Here is a 23,363-nt window from a genome sequence, read left to right on the forward strand (position 1 = left end):
CCTCTCCTCACAGATCGTAGTTTTGAAGATGACGACAGCGTGGATGGGAATCGCTCCTCCTCAGCCCAGGCTGCCTTCAAGGTCCCAAAAGTTCCCAAGAAGCCGGCAGAGTCCTCTGCACGCCGGCCCAGCGCCACCGGGGGCAAGCTCGGTATTTAACTTCCTCTACATTTACACACAAACAATGAATACAGTGAGAGGATGGGGTTTATATCATTCATTCATGACGAGTAGACTTGTGGCTCCTGATGGCAAATCTAAATTATTAGTATCAATACAATTAGCAAGAGAAGACCTTACTTTTATTTATGTGGAAGTCACCATTACCAGTTTTCCAGTGTGCATCACGTCTATAAGGATCCAGGATCCTCCTTCTATGAGGAAATGACGGGAAATGTTTTCTTTTGAACAGACAGGAACTTAAGTGACTGGTAGCAAACTTCCAAGCTGGAATCACAAAAGTCAAAAATACAAAGCAGCACCACTAATAGCAGAATTTGTAAAGGTTCTCTGACAGGATATTACTGCTGGTCACCGCACAGAGACGGACTATTTAGACGACATGGCCGTCCACAGTGACAGTCTCTCTGTTGACTCATGTGTGTGGTTGACTCAGGCCTGCAGAGACGGTTTCTATCCTCCTCCTCTCTGTCGAGGCTTCTTTGTGCTGTCGATGGCTGCACGGTTCTGTTTGCTCCGTCTTTGCGTGTATTGATTTCTGCCGTCTCTTTCTCTCTGCCGGGAGAAAGCGACGTTCCCACGGCCATGCAGTCAATTTCCTGCTGCCTGCTGTTGCGTCTGTGTCAGCAATGTCATTAATACATGCACACACACACACACACACACACACGCATACACACACAAGTGTTTTACAAGCAAGCGGTCTGTGTGAGTCCTGGTACATTGCTGTGTTGGTTGGAAACACAAGGGTGTGATCTTTAGTCACTTTACAGTCTTATTGATCGTGGAGCTGCTGTTAGAGGCTGAGGTGAAGGGCATGCTGGGTATTTTTTTTTTGCTTACGCTGAACAACAGGTCTAAAGCCTTGATCTTGTTAAGTTTAATGTGATGAAAAGGAAAATACCGGACTCCACCGTTGCTGAGGATTTTTGATATTCACTCGTTATTGTTCTACGGTTGCAGCTGTAAAACATTTCTGTCATTTAGTTTTTCAGATTTAGGAATTAGTTTGTCGAGCTGTCACTGCATGTCGGACTAGTTTCCATGATGGCGGCGCTGAGAGGCCGGCTCGTCTGTATTTGCATTTAGATGACAGTACTCCCACGCACACTGGCAACAACCGACAGAAGAACGGTGTTCCTATTTTGCCAATAACTGGCAGATTAAAAAGCCTAGAGCTTGAAAATAAATCTAAAACCATATCTGAGAGGTGAAGCACCATGGCATGACGTCTCTCCAAGGACAAGGTGGTTGCTTTATGTCAGCAGTGCACATTGTTCTCACACGGCTGGTCAACGCTCATATCTCTACATTATGATCTCCCAAAACACTGCGTCTGTGTCACTTAATATAAAAAAGAAATATTCTCGTCCTCTCAGCTCCTCTTTGCTCCTCTTTGCTCGCTTTCTTCATCATTTTCTATGCTTTTTCTTCTTCTTTTTTTAGCTTCCTTTGTCTCGTCTTTCCCTCCTCTCTGCTTCCTGAGTAAGGAGTTGCAGGAGGTGTGGTCCACAGAGCATCCAGCCCCCCAGAGAAATATGATTGACGGGCCCATTAAAGCCAGGAAGTCCATTAGAAACACAGGCAGCTCCCACTGACCTAAATGTGTGGGTGTGTGTGCGTGGGTGTAATTGGAAGTGTGTGCGTGTGTTTAAACCACAATCACAAAACCAAACCAGAAGAGAAATCTGAAGGCCGACACGCTGTCGTATAAATGCACAAACGTACACAGACGTGTTTATTAATCCACTCTGCTCTGATTTTCTAGGATCCAAGGAAAGTGCAGGGGGAGTGGATGAAGAGGACTTCATTAAAGCCTTCACAGATGTCCCCACTGTCCAGGTACACCAGCATGAACACACATTCATCCCCTCTGATAACCAGACTAGACTGTCTGAGACGTTTTATCTGTCCTTCACTCATCTTCTCTCCTGTTTCTCCTTCACCGTGTCTCGCTGCAGATTTACTCGGCGAGGGATCTTGAAGACAACCTGAATAAGATCCGTGAGATCTGCTCTGACGACAAACACGACTGGGACCAGAGAGCCAGCGCTGTCAGTGTTTTCACCTTTAACACACACACTTTTCTTTTCACTTGTCTTAATAAAGTTACCTTTTATTTCACACCGCTGATGATTGTTGGTGTCTTTTTTTTTTTTGCTTCTTGTAACAGATGAAGAAGGTCCGCTCACTGCTGGTGGCGGGCGCGACCAGTTACGACTGTTTCTACCAGCATCTACGGCTGCTGGACGGAGCCTTCAAACTGTCCGCTAAAGACCTGCGCTCACAGGTGGTCCGAGAGGCCTGCATCACTGTGGCGTGAGTGCTGATTACAGATCCAGCTGTTGGCGAGATGTGCAGCGAGAGGAAAAACAAAATCATGAGAACCCGTTCAATCTGGGGCTGTGTCCAAAATCCTCCACTCGATCACGACTCCAGACACTCGGTACATTGATTCACAGGGAAGCGTTTTTATAACACGTGCGTGTTGTGTGTTTTTGTAGCTACCTGTCATCAGTGCTGGGGAACAAATTTGACCACGGAGCGGAAGCTATCGTTCCCGTCCTGTTCAACCTCATCCCCAACTGTGCCAAAGTCATGGCCACCTCCGGCATGTTGGCCATTCGCATCATCATACGGGTGAGTTTTTGCAGAACTTATAAATTCTTTGCGGCCGGTGTTAACTGCTGCTGTTGTGTGATTGTTGGATTATTCTCCCTTTTCACATCTTTGGCACATCTCCTCTCTGCAGCACACCCACGTCCCCCGGCTCATCCCCCTGATCGCCAGCAACTGCACATGCAAGTCTGTGGCTGTCAGAAGGTGAGATTAACAAAAGCCCGCTGGTGTTCACACCACAGCGATACAAAGTCCTTGTTTAGTATTGAGCAGGTCTCAAATAATTAACAGCTTTAAGGTCTTAATAGTGCTGTTAAGTAATGTGCGTTAATGAGAACGATAACAATGTGTCATCTCCAGGCGCTGTTATGATTTCCTGGACCTTCTGCTACAGGAATGGCAAACCCACTCTCTGGAGAGGTGAGGCTTGATTCTCACAATGTTTGAAACCTGTTTTTTCTACTTGTTCAAACTCAACGCACCTTCTTTTTTTGGTACATCTGTGTCTCTCCCTTTTGCAGGCACACGGCAGTTCTGGTTGAGAGCATCAAGAAGGGACTTCGAGATGCAGACTCGGAGGCCAGAGTGGAGGCTCGCAAGTAAGACACGCGCAGGCGTTTCTGAAAATTGAATTACATGAAAGACGAGTAGTGTTAAATATCTCACCGCCTTCTGAATCCCTTGATTCCTCTCTTTTGCCTCCTCCCATCATCTTTCCCCCCCCCTCACCCTTTGTCTCTCTTCATCTCTCCTCCTTTCTTTTCTCTGTTCCCTTCTTCCCTCTGCATCCTCTCTCAGGGCCTACTGGGGTCTGAGGAACCACTTCCCGGCGGAGACCGACGCTCTCTACAACTCGTTGGAGCCGTCGTACCAGAAGACCCTTCAGTCCTGCCTGAAGAGCTCTGGCAGCGTGGCCTCTCTTCCCCAGAGCGACCGCTCCTCGTCCTCCTCTCAAGAGAGCCTCAAGTAATCAAACGCTCAGCTCTAATCCATCCTCCATGGTTCACTTTATACATCGAGGTTTACCTTAGGACCACATTTCAGTCTTGAAAATGAAGATTGATGTAATGTTGGCAGGAATCATTTTGAGAAATGTTTTTTTAAGACCCCGTGTGTGGACGTACTGCTGCACATGGATCAAATCTCCTCAATTTACTTTCCCCTTTCCCCTCCGATCTCTCATACTGTGACTGTTCTGCTGCATGCATCAGGCAAAAAAAAGCTCATTGCGATGGACGAAAGACAAAGACCAAATCACCAGTAACTTCATCCACCGGTGTTACGGCTTTGCAGAAGTTAAATAGACATTCAGAGGCGGTTATTAAGGGCATTTTCAGTCTTTGTATTTGTCATTGTTTTGCCTCCTCTGCATGTATTTCACTTCGAAAACAAGCTGAATATAGAGCAAAGTAGAACTACATGCTTTCCTGCCTCACCAATTTATATGTTGTACTCGCTGTCAGTGAAAAGTGTTCAATGTGGACACTAAGGGTTTGAAGTCTCGCTGAGCCTTTAGAGAATAAGCAGCATTACAGTAAACATATTTATCGTGATCTATTCTATCTGGAGTTCTTATTTATATTAGAGAACAAATCATATGTTAGAGGATCAATACATATAATCAGTCAACTAGATTATTGATTAGAATAACTGGAATAAATGTAAAAATGCTGGCTTCAGGGCACAACTTACACAACTGACCTCTGTTTGGGTCCCCGTTAATAACCGAGACATCGTTAAACTACTGACGTGCTGTTCAGGAAAAAAAGATCAATACTGTTTGTTGAGTTCGGTAACATTTTCTGAATCACCCAGTTTCTTTTTGCACTCTTCCTGGCGTCTTTTACGCTTGACTTTGTATTTGTTTACATTTGATGATTATGGACTAAGCCTTTTTGGGGTCAAAGAAATGTAATTACACTGATATTCAATGAAATAACATTTGATCTGTGACCCAGCATTAATTTGCGTTGTGTGTGTGTGTGTGTGTGTGTGTTGTTGTTGTGGACTGACCTCTTTTTCTCTCCCCTCTGTCAGTCGGCCTCTGACTTCTAAATGGTCAGCAGCTCCAGGGCGAGGTGAGTCGAACACACTCGGACACACACGTGCGATCTCTCTCAAACACATAATCTCATGCTCACTCGCTCCTGTGGAAACACACGCACACACACACACACACACACACACACACACACACACACACACTGTGACAAACATCAGCTCCCACAGAGCCATTTCCCATCATTCTCATTTACATCTGCCTGTGTCCGTACAGCCACATCCTGTCACGTTGTTTTCATGTTACTACACACATGTACGCACACACACACACACACACACATGCGTACATGTGTCTGGCTGTTTGTGTACTTCTGTATGGTATCAGTATTGAGTAGTGTGGTTGCCTGCATGTGTTTTGTGATGTATCTATACCCTCATCACCTCCCATCCCCTCTCCAACACACTCCTCCTCCTCCTCCTGCTCCTGCTGCTGTCCTATCAGTCCCTTCGGGTTCAAAGGGTGGGGCGTCGTCGGCCTCCCTGCAGCGCTCCCGTAGTGACGTGGACGTTAACGCAGCAGCGGTCGCTAAGCACCGGAACGTCGGACAGACCAGGGCAGCAGGGCGCCTGCACCCTGGCTCCTACTCCTCACTGGGTAAGGGTCCGGTCAGTCCAGCTAGACGAGTTATCAGACAGGAGGAGGAGGAGGAGTCGTCTCAGGTCAGCTCAGAGGAAGTGCTTCTAAAGCTTCGGACAGGTTGAAGTGAACGTTATCCTCTATAAACGCTGGCCACATCTACAGACGGATGGATCCACACACACACACTCCTCTCTCCTCTCCTCTCCTGCTGCCTCCTCATTGCCTGTTGATGTCTCCTGTACATGTTTTGGTATGAATATTGTCTGTGTGCATGTTCTGTTGTTGTCTCTCTCTGTCTTGATGTTGACCACTGCATCTACTCCCTTTTTACCAGATGCTCTGTAACTAATACAGACTGTGCTCCTCTCTTCTCTTCTGTCTCTTCTCTTGTTTTCCGTCTTTCATTCTGAATACTTTCTCGTTATTTTGTGTTTCATGTTACTGACACTTTCTGTTTTGATCTTCATTTTCCCTTTTTTGGACTCCCTTTTCCTTTTGTGTCTCTTACTTTTATTAATCATTTGTATCAATCCTTCGTTTTTTGTTTCCATTTGTTTCTTCCCTTTTCTTTCTCCCACTCTCTCTCTCTCTCTCTCTCTCTCTTTCTCTCTCTCTCCCACTAAAGATGATGCCTCTGATAAAACGGATGGTAAGATCATCTCACTCTGCTTCACCAGCGACAACCTGCTTATGCTTTTCTTTTCTTTTATTTCTCTTCTTTTCCCTTTCCTCACTTCATTCCAGTCCAACAAATCAGCTTCTTTTGTTGCAGCGTGTGGCCACAGCGCCCCCTGCTGTCAAACGTACATTACACCCTCATTTGTATCACCTTCCTACTCATCACATCATCAATCAAATTAAATACACATCTTAAGATCATCTTCTGCTTTGCTACGGTTTAATCTTGTGTTTAATACAGAAAAAGGTCAAAACCTTAGCGATCAGTTATTGAGGCTTTATTAGCATACTTAGCATGTGTAGGGGTCGTGCTGTGATACACAGATTAGATTTAACTTTATTGTCATTGCAGAGTTCAGATACTTTGACAACAAAATGCGTTTTAGCATCTAAACAGAAGTTCAGATAGCAGAGTAATTTACAGAGTACATAGAGGATGAACAGTACTACATATTATAATATATATATATATATATATATATCTATTACCTACATAGTAAAGGGAAGATATGATATAAATACAGTATGAACAGTGTGAAACGTGCAGGTGAAGTGTACTTTTTACAACCTGCTCCCTCTTTGTCTGTCTGTAGGGACCAGGTCAGACAATGGTAAGGTTGTGGTTAGGTTTGTGTGTGTGTGTGTGTGTGTGTGTGTGTGTGTGTGTGTGTGTGTGTGTGTGTGTGTGTGTGTGTGTGTGTGTGTGTGTGTGTGTGTGTGTGTGTGTGTGTGTGTGTGTGTGTGTGTGTGTGTGTGTGTGTGTGTGTTTTAGGGATGTTCTTGTTGGGAAAGTGGACAAAATTGTGTTCAGTGTTTGTTGACCTCTACGGAGGAATAACCAGGAATCAATATATTGACATTGTTGTAGCGGCAGCCTCAATTTAAAACGGCACAAATGTAAAATCAGATGTTTTTAAATAGTGAAATTCGACATTGATGGTGCTGATGGTATTTTGACTTAGCAAATCCAGAAATTGCAGCTTTAAGTGGGTCGGATGACGCTCTGCTGTGGCTGAAGTGAATTATGGTTCTGAACTGTTGCAGTAATATCTCACAGTGAACCGCAAAGTGCTGCAAGAAGTTGGTTGATATCTGATTTAAATCACTCAATACTTAAGGTGCTGCACATTTTAACATGTTCTTTAAGCAGTCAGTTAATTGATACGACTGTACTGTAATAAAATGCACCAATGCTGGTGTTAATATTGACATTTATTACCAAATGTATTAAAATCAGTATTTCATGGGTTGAAAATGGCTCAAATTGCCATCTACTGCTTTAAATCAGCCCTGAACCTTTCTGATGTAGAGTCCACCGTTTTGCACTTATCGATGCTTTGAATCATTAACCCCTCTCTCGCTCAGACACGGGGGTGGACTTACACTTATAAGATAACTAAATATCAGAGTCATGACCTGCTGATCCACTGAAGCATCCCTGGTGTTTGTGTCTTGTGTGGCTGAGTGTTTAGTTTAGGATCTGACGTCCGTTCAGCAGCTTCCAGCATTAGTGGCTTTTCGTCAGTCGTAGTGCTTCTTGGGTTCTGGGCATCATCCAGCTGCAAACTAGATGTGCAGCAGTGTGTGTGTGTGTTTAGTTTTTTTTCTTACAGTATCTTCCCCTCCACATAATACAGGCCGTGTACGTACCAAGCAGCCCTTGTCCACCGCCAGCAGCGTGTCCAGCCAGGTGGACTCACGAGGACGCAGCCGCACTAAGATGGTCTCTCAGTCCCAACGTATGTACCTCCCCCTCCCCCTCCCCCTCCACCGACACACAGCATGACTTAAACGCAGCTGTGACTGGAACGTTCTGGAAGTCCACTGACCGCATCACACAAACACAAACACAGCAACAGAATCGGTGTGTGTGTGTGTGTGTGTGTGAGTGTGTGTGAGCTTCTTTGAGAGTGTGTTTGTAGCTTCTCTGGCTCTTGTTGTAGTTTATCATTATTTGTTGCCTTCACGGTGACGATAAGCTCTATGTGAATGTTTTTGTGCCTTCAGGTTCCGAAGAATCCGATTGCACACCAGGTATTCTGTTTGTGTGTCAGAGTCGGAGTGTGTGTGTGTGTGTGTGTGTGTGTGTGTGTGTGTGTGTCTATCTATCTGTGTACCACAGTGGGAATGGTGGTCCACCTGCTATCGCTCTCATTCTGATCAAGGTGTTTTGTGTAAAGAGGAGTTAGTGTGTGTGTGTGTGTGTGTGTGTGTTTTTCTATGCATGTTGTGTCTCATCACTGAGTATGGTGTAGTGCACAGTTTATTTCCGCTGCTCTGGCTGTCGTGTAGGTTATTAAAAAATACTTCAACCGACATTAAGTAACTGAGCGAGCTACTGTTGCAACACATAAAGCAGGTGTGTGTGTGTGTGTGTGTGTGTGTGTATATGTATATGTGTGTGTGTGTGTGTACCTGCTTTCCAAGAGTACTTGCAGCTTAAAGCATAATGCTTTGGTCCTGGTTTGAAGTTTAACAGTGGACAGTGATTGGACCACAGCCCACTGCCCACATTACATCTGGACATGTACTGTAGAGACCAAATGGAAGGTTTCTGATCAAAGGTTCAAAGCCCAAAATCTCACAGCAGACAGAACGGTTACATTCAGCATTCATTCCGGGGACAACGACTCTGCAGTAGTCACTGGTGTTTAATCGGCTCCATCCGACAAATATTCTATTATATTCAAATATACAAAACACAATGAGTGTGCTCTCCTCAAAGCCACCAGACTCCAATCAAACCAAACTGCATATACGTGCTAGTTTTGATGTGAACCGTTTATCACAGAAACAGACGGAACAGCAGCTGAACGGAGGATTTCTACGTGTGTGTGATCGAGTGTGTGGACATTTTTGGGCATTTTCTTTTCCTCCATTGTGAACAGGCCTCGCTTGATTCATATGCCAGCTGTCCCAACATGCACTGCTTCTTCTCCCAGCCCATCATCTGCAGCTGGTTCAGTGTGTTTGTTTGAGCAACATACTTTGTTTCCTCTTAAATAAATGGAGTGCTTTAGCTTCGCCTTCATTCTCGATGTGGAACACCGGGATGCGCTCCCATCGTGCTCTGTGTTCTGACTCCCATGACGCTTTTCTTTTTTTTTTTTTTGCGCTAACACCCATAATTCATCTGGTTTAATCTGCTGTTCCTTTCCCCCCCTGCCTCTGCTTTCCCCCCTCCTCTCAACCAATGGGCTTAATGGCTCAGGATCTCAGTCTGCTACCCCTGTTGGTGGTAAGATTACAACACTACTTCTTTTTATCCGTACTGCCTCCTCTCTGCTGCCCTGACTTCCCCCCCCCCCCTCCTTCCCATGCACCCAGAAAGGTCACTTAAAGCTCCTCCCACTCTGGCATGCTGGGAATTGTAGTCACAGACTGTAAACTTGGCTGTTCTATGATCATGCTAAACACACCGCTTTGGGAGCCTCGTGTCTTATGTTTCATGCCTAAAAAAAAAAAAAAAAAGGACGAACTTCTCTCCTAACTGGAATTTAATTTCCAAAATATTTGTTTTTAGATCCCGAACAAATAATTTGGAACATTATTTTGTTAAAATTGGCATTTTTTTTAATCCACATTAACTTTGTGTGTCTGTAAATATAAAGAGATGAGGGAAGAAAGGAAGGTAGAGTTGACTTTAAAATCTAAGAATCAAATGTCAAAGAGAGGTTCAAGTCTTCTTTCCATGATATAAACGTGTGTTATGTTCAATCACAAGTGGTGATCAAGATAATAGAACAATCTCCATGTAACAAATAGCAATTAGACATATTTATTTAGCTCTGTGTCACTAGGTACTAGTACATAGAAGCAGTTCTTTCATGTCTTAAGTGTGTGTGTGTGTCTTTAGTTGAGTTTTCGTGAGTCACTGAGAGATTGAGAGAGTCTGGTCTGTGTGCTCATTTGTCAGTCACGCTGAAATCAGTTCCGGTCTCCATGTGTGGAGCCCTGAAGCTTGTTCCTCAAACGTCTGTTCACACTCATTCAGCACCTCCGAGCAGCTTGTCCTCCACTGTTGTGTCCTCAGGTTGATAGTAATGTGAGTCGTCGTAGAGTTAGACACACTGTGGGCTTTGCGGTTGGAGACGGGACGACTTGGGGGACGAGAATATTGAGACCTCTGTCATCAAATGTTACGTATTCAATTTGGACCAAAAAAAAAAAGGACGACAGAGCTGTCTGTAAACCATCGTGTAGTCAAAATGTCACTTTTTATCATTCAAATGTAATTGTTAAATGTATTTATTTTGTTGTAATGTACATATGTATGACAGATGTTGTACCAATAGGCGCCGACACTTGTAAAGTGTTCTTCCCTCTTGGTTTGGCTTTCAAACTCTCCGAGCCCCATCGATCCTCTTTCCAACATCAAACATTGTAACGTTTGCCATTACGTTCTGTGTATGTTTAACATATTGTGGTGAATGTTATTTACAAAAAAAGAGTTTGGAAACTAGTCCCACCAAGTTAAGGGCAGTAGCAACTGTCTTTGTCATCATTCTTACAGTAAGCTCCTCACATCAGAGGGACGACTGCTTCCGTCTCTCTGCAGCTCTCCCTGTTAAGCTCCTCTTGTTGCCCGATCAAAGCTCTGACTTTATTCCTCTCCTGTCTTTTATGTTTTGTCTCTCTGCGTCCCCTCTGAAGCCGGCAGTCGCAGTGGCTCCCCGGGTCGTGTGCTGACGAGTACGGCCTTGAGCACCATGAGCTCAGGGGCCCACCGGGTGCTGGCCGGGTCCAGCGGGGACAAAAGACGCAGCCGAATCCCCCGTAGCCAGGGCTGCTCCAGAGACTCCTCCCCCACCCGCCTGTCAGTCGGTAAGCAAATGTGTCTTTTCTGCAACAAGCTCAAATGCTTCATGATGGTTCGGTTATAAAAACTCAGTGGTCCCTTAGGCGCAGCACACACAATCGTCCACTTATCCTTGGATCTCGTCTTTTTCTCCCCTCCTGCTCCCTTTCCTCTTTCCTTCCTGCCCCCCGGTGCTTCTGTCCTGTAGCTCCCTCCAGCATTAGTTCCATCTACAACGGAGCAAGCAGAGGAGGTAAGGCTCCGACCTCGACCGGACCATCCTACTGTCCATCTCTTAACCTCAAATCCATCTTAAAATCATCCCTCATTCTTTATCTCCATCCATCCCTACAAGTCTCACAATCCCGATCCCTCCATCAAGCCTCACAGAGCCGACTCCTCTCTAACCTGTCTCTGATTTCATGGCTGCGCTGTTACGGTGACGGGTGTCCATGATCAGCAGATCCTCCCTGTCTTTACTAACCTGTTGTCGGTGGCTGATGAGCGAGCCTTCTGGCAGGATCAGTGAAGCTGCATCAGGGCTTTGTAACCCCCCCCCCCCCCCCCCCCGGCAGGCTGTGATTAACCCTGATTGGCTGGGTAGATGCTGACGAACAGAGCAATGAAGGGTGAAGTTGACTGCGATGCTACTGGATGAAAAACAAAAAAAAAGCAGATCCTCCCCTTTCGAACCCATCCCTCGATCGCTTAATTCATCTCAAATCACTTCCTTTTCTGTTCTGTGTGTGTTTGTGTGCATTCTGCAGGGTGCACGTGATTATCAGACTTTGTTCGTTTCATTTAAACGTGAGTGCAGCAGTCCTGTGCTTCTTTTGGGTGCATCTCAACGAGAGCTGAGACAATTATGAATCAACTTCAAATTAATTTGCAACCATTTTGATGATTAATCATCCGTTTAAGTTACTTTTTGTGAACCAAATGTGCCCAAAGTTCACTAGTTCCAGCTCCTGAAATTCTGATCATGAACTAGGAAACTATAATATTGCACCCAAATGTAATATGTGACTGTTAGTTGGGCAAATCAATTTAACAAAGTCACATTTGGGGAACTTTTGTTTGGGGCTTTCAGTATTTGTGGACATTTTACAGACGAGCTGAAACGATCAAACCTTGCACGAAAATCCCAAACAGGAAGTGACTAAAACCTGTTGAGATGCTCCCTGGGAGCCGTTCCACCTGTGCTCTTATTCTCTCTTATTCTCTCAGTTGGTCACTTTTGCCTGTTCTGTCTTATTCATGTCTTTATCCATGTACTGTCCTCTCTCTCTCTCCTTTGTCACCGCTCATGTTTGTCTTTCTTCTTTGTCTTTTTCTTGTCTTCTTCATGTCCCTTCCCCTTGTCCTCTGTGTTCTTACTACCACTTTTCTTCCCTCCGCTGTTCTTTCTTCCCCCCCCACCCTCATCTTTCCCCCTGCTGCGGTGCGGTGTTGTTACCCGGGTGGCGTTAGCTCGGGGCAGTCGTATCCCTCGGCCCAGTATGAGTCAGGGCTGCAGCAGAGAGGCCAGCAGGGAGAGCAGCCGCGACACGAGCCCCGTTCGCTCCTTCACTCCCCTCGGTGAGTAGCCAGGAGGGATGACGAGTCAACTCACAATTATCAAAAACGAACAGAAACCTTTTTGTATACATAAAGTTAGCTCAAAACAACAACAAAAACAGACTTTTATTTACATTTAGTGTCTGATTTACACTAAATCCCAACAGTATAAAAAGTTGAGGGTGATTAACATCAGAAAAACAATCACATGCATGTTTTTCAGCCTTTCTTTCCACTCTCACACCTTGTTCGGTCAGTGTTGGGGTCGTGTGTGTGTGTGTGTGTTTGTCTCTTGTGTGTGTGTGTGTGTGTGTGTGTGTGTGTGTGTGTGTGTGTGTGTGTGTGTGCGAGTGTTAAACTCTGTATGTGTGTTCTAATCTTGGTTGCAGCAACGCGGAGCTACTCTCGCTCCACCGGAGCTCTCCACACACCTGATGCTTTTGGTGCTGCAGGTGAAGGCTGAGTACATCTGTTTCTCCGTACCTCACCCACCCACCCACGTCGCCTTACTGTGTGTTCGCTCACCTGTTTTCTTTTTGTTCTCTTTAGTGCCAAGCATCTTCTCCTACATTATTTGTTTCTGTTCTTGTCCATCAGCCTCTTGTGTTTTTATGTTGTTTTTTTTCGTATTCTGCTCCAGGATGTCGAACCTTCCAGTGGAATTGCATGTTTCCGACCGTTACGTTGCCAGTTGACAACCATTCTGCCAGTTTTTACCATTTGTTTTCTTTATTCAGCTCCGCCCCTTTCCTGCAAGGCCGACATGTTCCTCAGTGTTTTCTGTCAATCATACTTTCTCCCCCCCCAGCAGCACCTGCGGTGTCACCTAACAAGTCATCCCATCAACTTACAGGGTTGCCTCATGGGAAATGTAGTGTGTGTGTGTGGGTTGAGAGTGGATGAGGAGGAGAGTGGCGGCTCATCAGTGGACGAGTGACAGAAGGGAGTTAGCGATGTTTGGTGTCTAACGTTTCTTCTCTCTCGCTGTCCTTCCTCTCTTTCTATCTGATTCTCTGCAGGATCGGGTTTTGGCATCAGCCAGTCCAGTCGCCTCTCTTCCTCAGTCAGCGCCATGAAGATCCTCAACCCGGGCTCCGACGTAGAAGAGGCTCTCGCAGATGCTCTGGTATGAGAACACGTACTACACATAAACATAAAAACACATAATAACTGCTCACATTCCAGTAAGCTGTCACCATGCGCAGCTCACATCTCCTGGAGTGTGTGTGTGTTAACTAACCCCTGGTTCTACCTCTGTTTAATGCTGTCAGCTGTTGGGAGACATCCGGTCTAAGGTCAGCTTCTTCTCCTGCCTCTTACCTGTGTGTGTGTGTGTGTGTGTGTGTGTGTGTGTGTGTGTGTGTGTGTGTGTGTGTGTGTGTGTGTGTGTGTGTGTGTGTGTGTGTGTTTAGCTGTGTTTGTGCTCTCTGAAAACAGGTGTATGAGTGCATGTTTTCTGCCTGTGCCTGTTATTACTTCTGTCTTCATTTTCAGCTTAATTTCATCTCCTCTGGATTTCTGTCCTCCACCCGCAGAAGAAGCCAGCACGGCGGCGGTACGAAAACTACGGCATGTACTCCGACGACGACGCCAACAGCGATGCATCCAGCGCCTGCTCGGAGAGGTCCTACAGCTCCAGGAACGGAGGAGCCATCCCCACATACATGAGACAGACGGAAGACGTAGCTGAGGTTGGTCGGCAACAGCAGCCATAAATATAATCCATAATATAAGCCAAAAAACAAAAAGAGACTTTTTAGCCCCACAACAATAATTGGAAAGCCATGACACTTCTGTGTCAGGCTCAGCATTTCTTAATCGCATTACTTCCTCGGTGCCTGTATAGAAGTCTCAACCGGTCTCTGTGGTTCTTGCCAGGTGCTGAACCGCTGTGCCAGTGCCAACTGGTCGGAGAGGAAGGAGGGGCTTCTGGGCCTGCAGGCGCTGCTGAAGAACCAACGCACCCTCAGGTCAGCCACAGAGCAGGCAGTTGCGTTCTCAAAGATCAACGCGATCGTTGATTTCATTCTAACCGTTTTTGTTTTTGATCTGCAGTCGGGTGGAGTTGAAGAGGCTGTGTGAAATCTTCACCCGGATGTTTGCAGACCCTCACAGTAAGGTATGAGTGCATACGGCGCAAGTACTCACCCAAAGACGCACACAGCGTTCACTCATTGGCGATATCATCTCAAATAGATTCATCTTTCACCCACTTTTATTTTTTTTATCCCCACCAACCTTCACTGTACCGGATTCTGCCAAAACAAACACAAAGGATCGATTTAACACGGACACATTTCAACACTCACAGATGTTAAATCGTTTTTTTTTTTTAAATAAGTTTAGAGATAAAGAGGATAAACTGGTCAAACTATACTATCACTTGTACACTCGCATGGATATTCACACTCGGACATAATCACGGGCATGCAGAGTGTGCGGTGGACTGTCATCTAACGGCATGCCACACCTGAGTTTACGTGTGACCTCACACCTCTCCGCCGTCCTGTGGGATTGCTCTGTCACTGCAGCCGATCCCCCGGCTGTGCTCACTGTGTTCACTGGCGCTCGCTCTCTTTGCCCCCCCCCCCTCCCCCTCCCCCGGCTGCAATCTGAAGCGACGACACTGACCGCACACACACACACACACGCTCAGACGCACTTCAATATAAGCGCATCTTTTTTGGGCTGCCAGCTCCTCTCTCTGACTAACCAGCTGCGTTTCGTTCCTCTCTAACATTGCCACTTTCCTTTCGGCGTTTTTTTTTTTTTTTTTGGAGTGCCCGTTGTCTCACACATGTCGTAAGGTGTGTGAGCCCCATCCCCCCTCGTTTGACGTTTGACGATTTGATGAATTTCAGCGAGATTCCGGCAGAGTGTACGGCACGGCAGAATCCGGTATAAGCTCAGCCTCCTTCAAGGTACTGCATCTCACCCTGGATCCCTCTCCTGCCTCCATCTGTCTCTCCCACACCATCCTCACTTCTTCTTTCTCATCTCCCATGTTTATTAACGTCTCTCTCAGTTCTTTCCTAGAGTGCACAAAACATCACTTGGACGTTTTAATGAACGTTGTTGCTCTTATTTATTTGACTCTATATCCATTTTTGCAAATGTTGGAACAGAAAGTGGAGTTTTATAGCGTGCACACGGACGTTGAGTTCATTCAGGATGCTAACGGATGTGTCTCTCTCTCCCTCCCCATGCCACCTCACTCTGGAACTCTCTGTAGAGAGTAAGTTTGGCCAATCAGTGTTACTGTATTTACACGTTGTGTTTGGATGGAGACCTCACTCACTAACCTACCTCACATACGGTTGCTTGAAACAACACTTTCCTGCTGAAATCATCCACCGGCATGTAGAGATGGTGACCACACAGTCTGATTGGTGGTTGTTGATTCTTCTTAAGTAATTAACTGTGTCATTTTTGTAGTTTTCTAATATTATTAATATTAATTTGATTATTTAAGCATTATTTAAGCAAGTTGTTTAAGTTTGGTAATCAAAGTGTGCTGCTGCAATAACGAGTGAATAACCACTAACTTCCCAAGAGGAACTAATGCTACTCTCACATGATACGCCAGCATAACCTCCCTGTATCCTGTAATAACACTGTAAATGCAGGACTACTTGCATGCATGCGTGCGTGAAACATGAATTGTCGAGTGACCCGAGTCCCTGTGTGTGCGTGTGCGTGTGTGTGTGTGTGTGTGTTTAGGTGTTCAGCATGTTCCTGGAGACACTGGTGGATTTCATCCTGGTCCACAAGGAAGATCTGCAGGACTGGCTGTTCGTCCTGCTCACACAGCTGCTGAAGAAGATGGGAGCGGACCTGCTGGGCTCCGTACAGGCCAAAGTGCAGAGAGCCCTGGATGTCACACGGTGGGTGGCACACTATCACAGTACAGACATTAGGGCATGTAAGTTCTTCACCCATGGGTGACATAAGTATCCGAACCTACTAGTTATTTGTCACTTATACCATGGTCGTTAATGTCTGATAACGGACACTTACTAATTAGTTAATGCACTGGCTACAAAAGACTCAGAATATGTTATTTACAATGCTGAGTGTTACATTAGTTCCTCTGAACACCACAGGATGGCGACTTTAACACACGAGAGGTAAGTTTCACTGCCCCTCTGAACCGATCATCCGCTATTCAACTCACCAGTCCAGGCTGCGGCCGACAGTTTGTTTGTGAAGATCTTGATATTGATTTGGGGGCAACGATAGCTGGCTGGATAGCTCGCTAATCTTGCTGTTAAACATACTGGCGACTTATATTTACTGTTTGTCCATCGTACACAATGTTATCGACTTTGAATCTTGCTAGCGCAACGTTAGCTTCAAGGTTTGTCCTGTTTACTGGAGCAACTCTATGAACAAACCTTATAGTATGTTAGCAGGGAAACAGAAAAACTAGATATATGAATGGTTTTCATTTGTCCTTTGAGCGTGGTATAAGCAGCATAATGCCCTTCGAGGTGTCCACAATCAGCTTTAGGGATCTGCTCACCCTGTCGGGGTTCATTTTGCAATAATTACTCACTGATTATTATCCCTTATGTAATGGACATCTTGTCAGGCAGTATCTCATATACATGCTGTCTTCTCTGTCTTGTGTTTTTACACACAAATCATTGTTTGATTCTGACTTTTTGTATAAACAGTAATTCATCCTTTTACTCATGAGATGTGTGTTTTCTCCCTCTGACAGAGAGTCTTTCCCCAACGACCTCCAGTTCACTATTCTTATGAGGTTCACTGTGGACCAGACACAGACGCCCAACCTCAAGGTAAAGTGTGTGTGTGTGTGTGAATTACATGTTCATATATTGTGTGTGTAAATGAGTAAGATAGTGGAGTGTCTGAAGTTCTGAGTGTGTGTGTGTGGGGGGGGGGGGGGGGGGCTGCAATGATGTGACCTCATGCCTGCCCTGAATCCTGGACTGTGATTGGACAGCGATTGATCTGGCTTTCTGCTCTGCTACAGTGTGGACGCTCCCTTCAAGCTTTCCCTCCTCTAACTTCTTGTTCGTGCTCTCGTACCCCCCCCCCCCCCCCACACACACACACACACACACACACACACACACACACACACACACACACAGACACACACACACACACACACACACACACACACACACACACTACTTACCTTCGACTCAAGCTTTGCTGCTTCATCCCTCCTCCTCCTCGCTCTCCTTACCCCTTTATACCTACCATTTTTTCATTTAAGAGATAACTTGCCGTTGCTTTTTATTATTGCTGTCAGCTGTTGTTTTTGTCCTCACTCCATGCTGTAAGAGGAAGTGGCCACTTGAAGCACACTTTTGGATCGTGGAGCTACTCTGAGACCTGAGGAAACTCTTGATAGTCACAGCTCACATCACAGACTAGGAGAGGGCACTATGACGACATATACTGAGAGACAGTAGAACTATGTCTGTGGGTGATCAGTGGGATTTTTGCAATCGTGATGAAGTACTTTCTGATATGCAATTCACTGGATTGGATCTGCTTATTTGATCTGAAAGCAGTTTCCGCAATTGAATTTTCAGAAAAAGATCTCAACATCACACAATAGAAAAGCCAAACCCACCCTAAACATACTGCCCGACGTGACTTGCAAGATCAAGTCATGTACTTTCCTTTCAATGCTGACACGTAAACTCGCATTATAAGGATCCTAATATAATGTTTAGTCATTATCCATCTTACAAACTGTTGCATGAAGCTTCATAAACTGTTTTGTATTAATTAACAAGGCATCACAGCTCTTGGCTGCCATCATGTGGCCATCTGATCTTTCAGAATAATATCATAAAATTGAAATATCGCCCAAGTCTACTTTCCAATCTTTTTACTCTTAAACTCTCTGCACCCTCCCTCCCTTCCTCCCTCCCTCCCTCCCTCTGCTCCCTCTTCCTCTCTTGTCTGCCCCTGTCCTCGTCTCCCCTTTCTCTCTCTCCGTTGATTGACGCGGTGATTCTCCTCTTTCTCTCTGAAGCCCGTACGGAGCTCGTGTTGCGGGCGAGGGCGAGGGCGAGGCAGGGGAGGGCCCGCGGTTAAATTGTTCCCCCCCAGAGCGCGGCGCCACGCCTGCTCTCTAGACGAGCAGGCCGCAGCCTGGAGCCAGTCCTCCCAGGTCAGTGCGCTCCGGGGGGAGCAATTATATGGGCGCGCGCAAAATGCTGCTAAGTGATTTGGAGGAAGTTTCTGGTCCATATGGAAAGAGATGGAAGGAAATCAGGGCAGGAGTCAGTTGTTGTGGCGCTTCGGATGTTTGCGTTGATTGGTTCCTTTTTGTTTTTGTCATCGCTTTTCTTTTTGATTGATTTGTGATGAAGCATGGCCATGACTGTCGTTTGCTCTTCTCTCACTGATTCATCAGATCATTTTGATTTTCAGACCTGCAAGAGATGCACAATCTGCTGCGGTTGTACATGTTGTCTGTGAACATTGGTGGTCACGTCTTCATGCGTGTGTGTGTGTGTGTGTGTGTGTGTGTGTGTGTGTGTGTGTGTGTGTGTGTGTAGTTTTGTTATTACTCTATTTGTGTTTTTGCAGGTGAATGTTGGCCATGCAGTATCTTTGTTATCAGTCAACTTACTAATGAGTCCTATATATGCACATTTGTGTATTACAGGTGAAGGTGGCCATTTTGAAGTATATCGACACGCTGACGATACAGATGGAAGCTCCAGACTTTGTGAACTCCAGTGAGACTCGGCTCGCCATCTCCCGCATCATCACGTGGACGACTGAACCCAAGAGCTCCGACGTCAGAAAGGTGCTGACACACAAAACCTGCACCAGCTCAGAACATTATTCCCACAGTTAATTCTCATGATATTGGAAAGAACTACTGTCACTTGATTCACTTAACGATAGCGATTCAAACCCTTTCTGACTGGGATGGATGGATGTTTTGTGCTACAGGCGGCCCAGTCGGTGTTGATCTCACTGTTCCAGCTCAACACTCCAGAGTTCACCATGCTGCTGGCAGCTCTGCCCAAAACCTTCCAGGACGGAGCCACCAAGCTGCTTCAAAACCATCTGAAGAACACTGGCAACGCTGCACAGGTAACGAAGGGAGTGTTTCAGACACACACAGTACGCTACGGCTGTGAATCATTACACCGCTGCATTAATCGCAGACTTCTTTTCTAACTGAACTTGTGTGTTCTTTGTCTCTTCCTCAGGCACCAATGGGCAGCCCTCTGACGCGCCACACCCCCCGCTCTCCAGCTAGCTGGTCCAGCCCGGTCACATCCCCCACCAACACCTCCCACAACACCCCCTCACCAAGGTAACGCTCACTCACACTTGGAAAATCGAACAATAGTTGACATATTGGCATGAACACAGGACAACGTGTACGCAGGAGACAAGAGCAAAGTCTACAGATGTGCGTATAGACGAGACAACATTAGTTAGTGTGGCTCAGTGGGCCGGAAATATCACGATACCATTGTCATGGCCAAAATAATTTCCAGATAACAATATTATCGCGATACTTCAGTCAGTCAAATTTATCTCCAACTTTGTTTATTGTGCGTTTTGTCTCTTTTTGGCGAATAACTTACACTCGAAATTCGACTGCAGGGAGGTGGAGAGTCTGATTTAAGAGCCTCTGGATTATTTACACAATATCAAATGTGCATTATTAACATGATATCAATATTTCATTTATTAAATATCACGACACACCCACTGCCTCTTTTTCTCCTTGGGTTTATATGATCGGTACAGTTTTTGTTGTTTGAATGTCGATTTAAAATTTTGGTCGTCGAAGCAAATGTAACACCGCATGAAGTATGTTTCCTACGTGGAGTAAAACGGTTTGAAGACTCTGCACTCATGCAGCCCTGGCTCAGTGTCCCTTTTCTTCTGTGTGCAGTGCATTTGACTACGACACAGAGAACATGAACTCAGAGGACATCTACAGCTCGCTGAAAGGTGTCACTGAGGCGATCCAGAACTTCAGCGTCCGCAGCCAAGAGGACATGAATGAACCGCTCCACCGGCGGGAGGGAGAGGTGAGTGGATGCCGTGATGTATGTGTTGATGCAAGTCTACATCAGTGTGTGTCCAGACAGAGACGGAGCCACTAGAGCTGTACTGTTCTGTAATTCTTGGCAACACCATTTTGTTTAAGTAGAATTTGACATAGCGTGACATTTTCAGGGGATGACGACACAACTTTGAGTGAAAACAAATGTGAAACATTTACAGAGGTTTGTGTGAAGCACAGCGGCCAAAGTTTGCAAGCAGAGTGGTGTTGAAGAGGAGGCTTAAAAAACGACCGGGCTGCCAACTTTTAGGAATTCATGAAACATTCATGAAACACCACAAAGCTAGTTTCACACTTCATCTTCTCTGCTTGTTGCAAAGGAGCCAACCGCTGCAATCAGACAGTAGTTTCTGTTGGAACTGAAGCAGATGTTTAGAGGTGTAGTGGAAAGTGGTCGGAAGAGTAAAAAATAGTTTGAATGCATTTTAATGTTCAATCAGCGCCTACATTCTTCAGAAATACTAATGACTTTGATCAGAAAGATGCCTTTTTCTGGCACAGGAGCACAACTATTTTTGTCTTACTTTTTTAAGCTGTTTAATTCTGCCGTGACACAAGCAGCCATACACAACCGTTGCCACAGTGGTACACGTTTGTGATTTAAATATCTGATCAACCAACATGTAAACAAGATCTGACAAAGTATTCCATGTTCACTTTGGATGCCTGATCATTTTTGCTATGCGTGCGAAGCTACAGGCGTATCTCACTTGGTACTTAAACAGTAATGGGTTTTGATCTATGTCTAGTTGAGCCTTGCAACATGTTTTCCAAGAACTTGCAAAGGTGTAAACATACACGCACGCACACACACAAACATAGCCAGCTACTTTAACTGTGTCTGACCCTGAAATGTGATCTGTTCCACCACTCCCCCTGCAGTGTGGGAACTCAGAGACCTACATCAAGTGTTTATGAGACTGAAGGCTCTGAACTTAAATCTCTAATAAAAATCACGTGTATTATCTGTTCTGATCCCAGTGATCAACAACAACCTTCCCTTTACTATTCGACAAGTGTTGTTCAGTCCAAACGTATGACTTCAGACGTCGTGTCAGCTCTTTCTGCAGACCCTCAGCCTCCCCTGCTCCTCTAAAGGACATGGTGTACTCTAGTACAGAGGTGTGACCCCCTGACATTCTCCCCGTGACAAATATCTGAAATCTAACCAGCCCACATGTCATCAGCCTGCCAAACACGGCACACGTGACTCCTCAAACCACCACTCAGATGGTGGCATTGAGTGGTTTGAGTGTAAATATACACAGAAATAAGAGCGCCTTAACCCTCTTCACCCATGCACCAGTTCTCAGTGGGTGGTTCCACCCAAGTCAGCCTTCTCAGGTCGGCCTTTAATCTCATCCAGAGAACTACATGCTTTCAACAAAGTAAAGATCACCCAAATGTCCCCGCTCATGTGATTCAGAGGAATAAATCTTTTTTTACTTTCTTTAGTGACTATAAGTTGTCGGCGCTGCCTCCCTTTGTGTGCAGCAGTCGGGGAAAGCAAACAATGTTTGACTGCAGTGACGATGGTTTTTATTTCATCTCTGCAGGGGGACAGCGGGACAGACTTTGTGGACGGAGGCCGCATGGCTCTGGACAACAAGACGTCCCTCCTCAACACCCCCCTGCTCTCCTCCAGCCCCCGAGGAGCCCGCGAGCACTTCTCCGACTCTCCCTTCAAACACAGCCGCAAAGACTCCAGCATGGACGACTCCGAGCAGCTCACAGATGGTACGCGAACACATTGTGACAGAACAACACACACACACACACACGGCACCACTCAAAACAAACCGTATGATAACTGTCCCGTGTTTGTTTTTTGTTTTTTTTCTCGTCTATTGTCTCTTAACAGAGAGCAGTCTGGACCAATCGGAGCTGGTGGCCGAGCTGCTGAAAGAGCTGTCCAATCACAACGAGCGCATTGAGGAGAGGAAGACAGCGCTGTGCGAACTGCTGAAGCTGATTCGCGAGAACACCCTGCAGGTGTGGGACGAACATTTCAAGACCATCCTGCTGCTCCTAATGGAAACGATGAGTGACAGAGAGGTACACACGCCGGCTTCCTTTTTCTGTGATGACACGTGTGCAAACAGGCCAACTTCAACTTCTTTCCTTTAAACTGACATCCTTGTAATTCTCCCAGCATGTGATCCGAACGCTGGCTCTGCGGGTGCTGAGGGAGATTCTCAGCAAGCAGCCCTCGAGGTTCAAAAACTACGCAGAGCTCACCATCATGAAGGCCCTGGAGGCTCACAAAGACCCCCACAAGGAGGTACGTTTTGGCTTTTTTTAATCATGAGGACTTCAGAGAGCGTGAAGAGATGGTACAAAAGTTATTCTGTAGTTTAATAAAGGGATGGCAAATAACTTTGTTTGTGTTCCCGCAGGTGGTACGAGCAGCGGAGGAGACGGCAGCCATGTTGGCTTTGTCCATCAGTCCAGACCAGTGTGTCAAGGTGTTGTGTCCCATCATCCAGTCAGCCGACTACCCCATCAACCTCGCTGCCATCAAGATGCAGACCAAAGTAGTGGAGAGGGTTCCCCGCGAGGGCCTGATGAGCCTCTTGCCTGAGATAGTGCCAGGACTCATACAGGTATCACACATACAGACACAGTTTAGTTTTGATGCTGAACATCATGATCCAGCACTATTAGAAGTATAATACTGGGCTTATTATGTATTAAAAGTTAGAGGAATTGTTGTTTTTATGTTGGTAAAACTAATGCACCTCCCGTCCTCAAACCCCACCCACACACACTCATACACGAATACTTCAGCGGACTCCTTTGTTTTC

General features: G+C 45.8%; 1 protein-coding gene across 16 annotated transcripts in view; it reads left to right on the forward strand.

Annotated features, from left to right (window-relative positions):
- Positions 1–23,363, forward strand: part of clasp2 (cytoplasmic linker associated protein 2) — a 50,530-nt gene that overhangs the window by 25,202 nt on the left and 1,965 nt on the right. For 3 of the 16 annotated variants that reach the window (XM_079175936.1, XM_079175942.1, XM_079175943.1), the window contains 34 exons: positions 14–151; positions 1,949–2,022; positions 2,142–2,234; positions 2,354–2,499; positions 2,685–2,820; positions 2,933–3,003; positions 3,160–3,219; positions 3,321–3,398; positions 3,598–3,765; positions 4,837–4,877; positions 5,303–5,455; positions 6,066–6,089; positions 6,712–6,729; positions 7,756–7,857; positions 8,126–8,152; positions 10,772–10,942; positions 11,125–11,169; positions 12,387–12,494; positions 12,863–12,925; positions 13,493–13,599; positions 13,745–13,768; positions 14,009–14,164; positions 14,352–14,443; positions 14,529–14,592; positions 16,194–16,357; positions 17,197–17,275; positions 19,132–19,275; positions 19,425–19,568; positions 19,688–19,794; positions 20,386–20,524; positions 22,116–22,296; positions 22,421–22,614; positions 22,712–22,840; positions 22,956–23,162. In XM_079175936.1, coding sequence (XP_079032062.1) covers positions 14–151; positions 1,949–2,022; positions 2,142–2,234; positions 2,354–2,499; positions 2,685–2,820; positions 2,933–3,003; positions 3,160–3,219; positions 3,321–3,398; positions 3,598–3,765; positions 4,837–4,877; positions 5,303–5,455; positions 6,066–6,089; positions 6,712–6,729; positions 7,756–7,857; positions 8,126–8,152; positions 10,772–10,942; positions 11,125–11,169; positions 12,387–12,494; positions 12,863–12,925; positions 13,493–13,599; positions 13,745–13,768; positions 14,009–14,164; positions 14,352–14,443; positions 14,529–14,592; positions 16,194–16,357; positions 17,197–17,275; positions 19,132–19,275; positions 19,425–19,568; positions 19,688–19,794; positions 20,386–20,524; positions 22,116–22,296; positions 22,421–22,614; positions 22,712–22,840; positions 22,956–23,162 — 3,647 coding nt within the window. The remainder of the gene's footprint in view (positions 1–13; positions 152–1,948; positions 2,023–2,141; positions 2,235–2,353; positions 2,500–2,684; positions 2,821–2,932; positions 3,004–3,159; positions 3,220–3,320; positions 3,399–3,597; positions 3,766–4,836; positions 4,878–5,302; positions 5,456–6,065; positions 6,090–6,711; positions 6,730–7,755; positions 7,858–8,125; positions 8,153–10,771; positions 10,943–11,124; positions 11,170–12,386; positions 12,495–12,862; positions 12,926–13,492; positions 13,600–13,744; positions 13,769–14,008; positions 14,165–14,351; positions 14,444–14,528; positions 14,593–16,193; positions 16,358–17,196; positions 17,276–19,131; positions 19,276–19,424; positions 19,569–19,687; positions 19,795–20,385; positions 20,525–22,115; positions 22,297–22,420; positions 22,615–22,711; positions 22,841–22,955; positions 23,163–23,363) is intronic. The other 13 variants (XM_079175944.1, XM_079175946.1, XM_079175948.1 and 10 more) reach the window with 13 other exon arrangements.

Source organism: Pholis gunnellus, assembly GCF_910591455.1.
Source record: "Pholis gunnellus genome assembly, chromosome: 16".
Taxonomy (NCBI): Eukaryota; Metazoa; Chordata; class Actinopteri; order Perciformes; family Pholidae; genus Pholis; species Pholis gunnellus.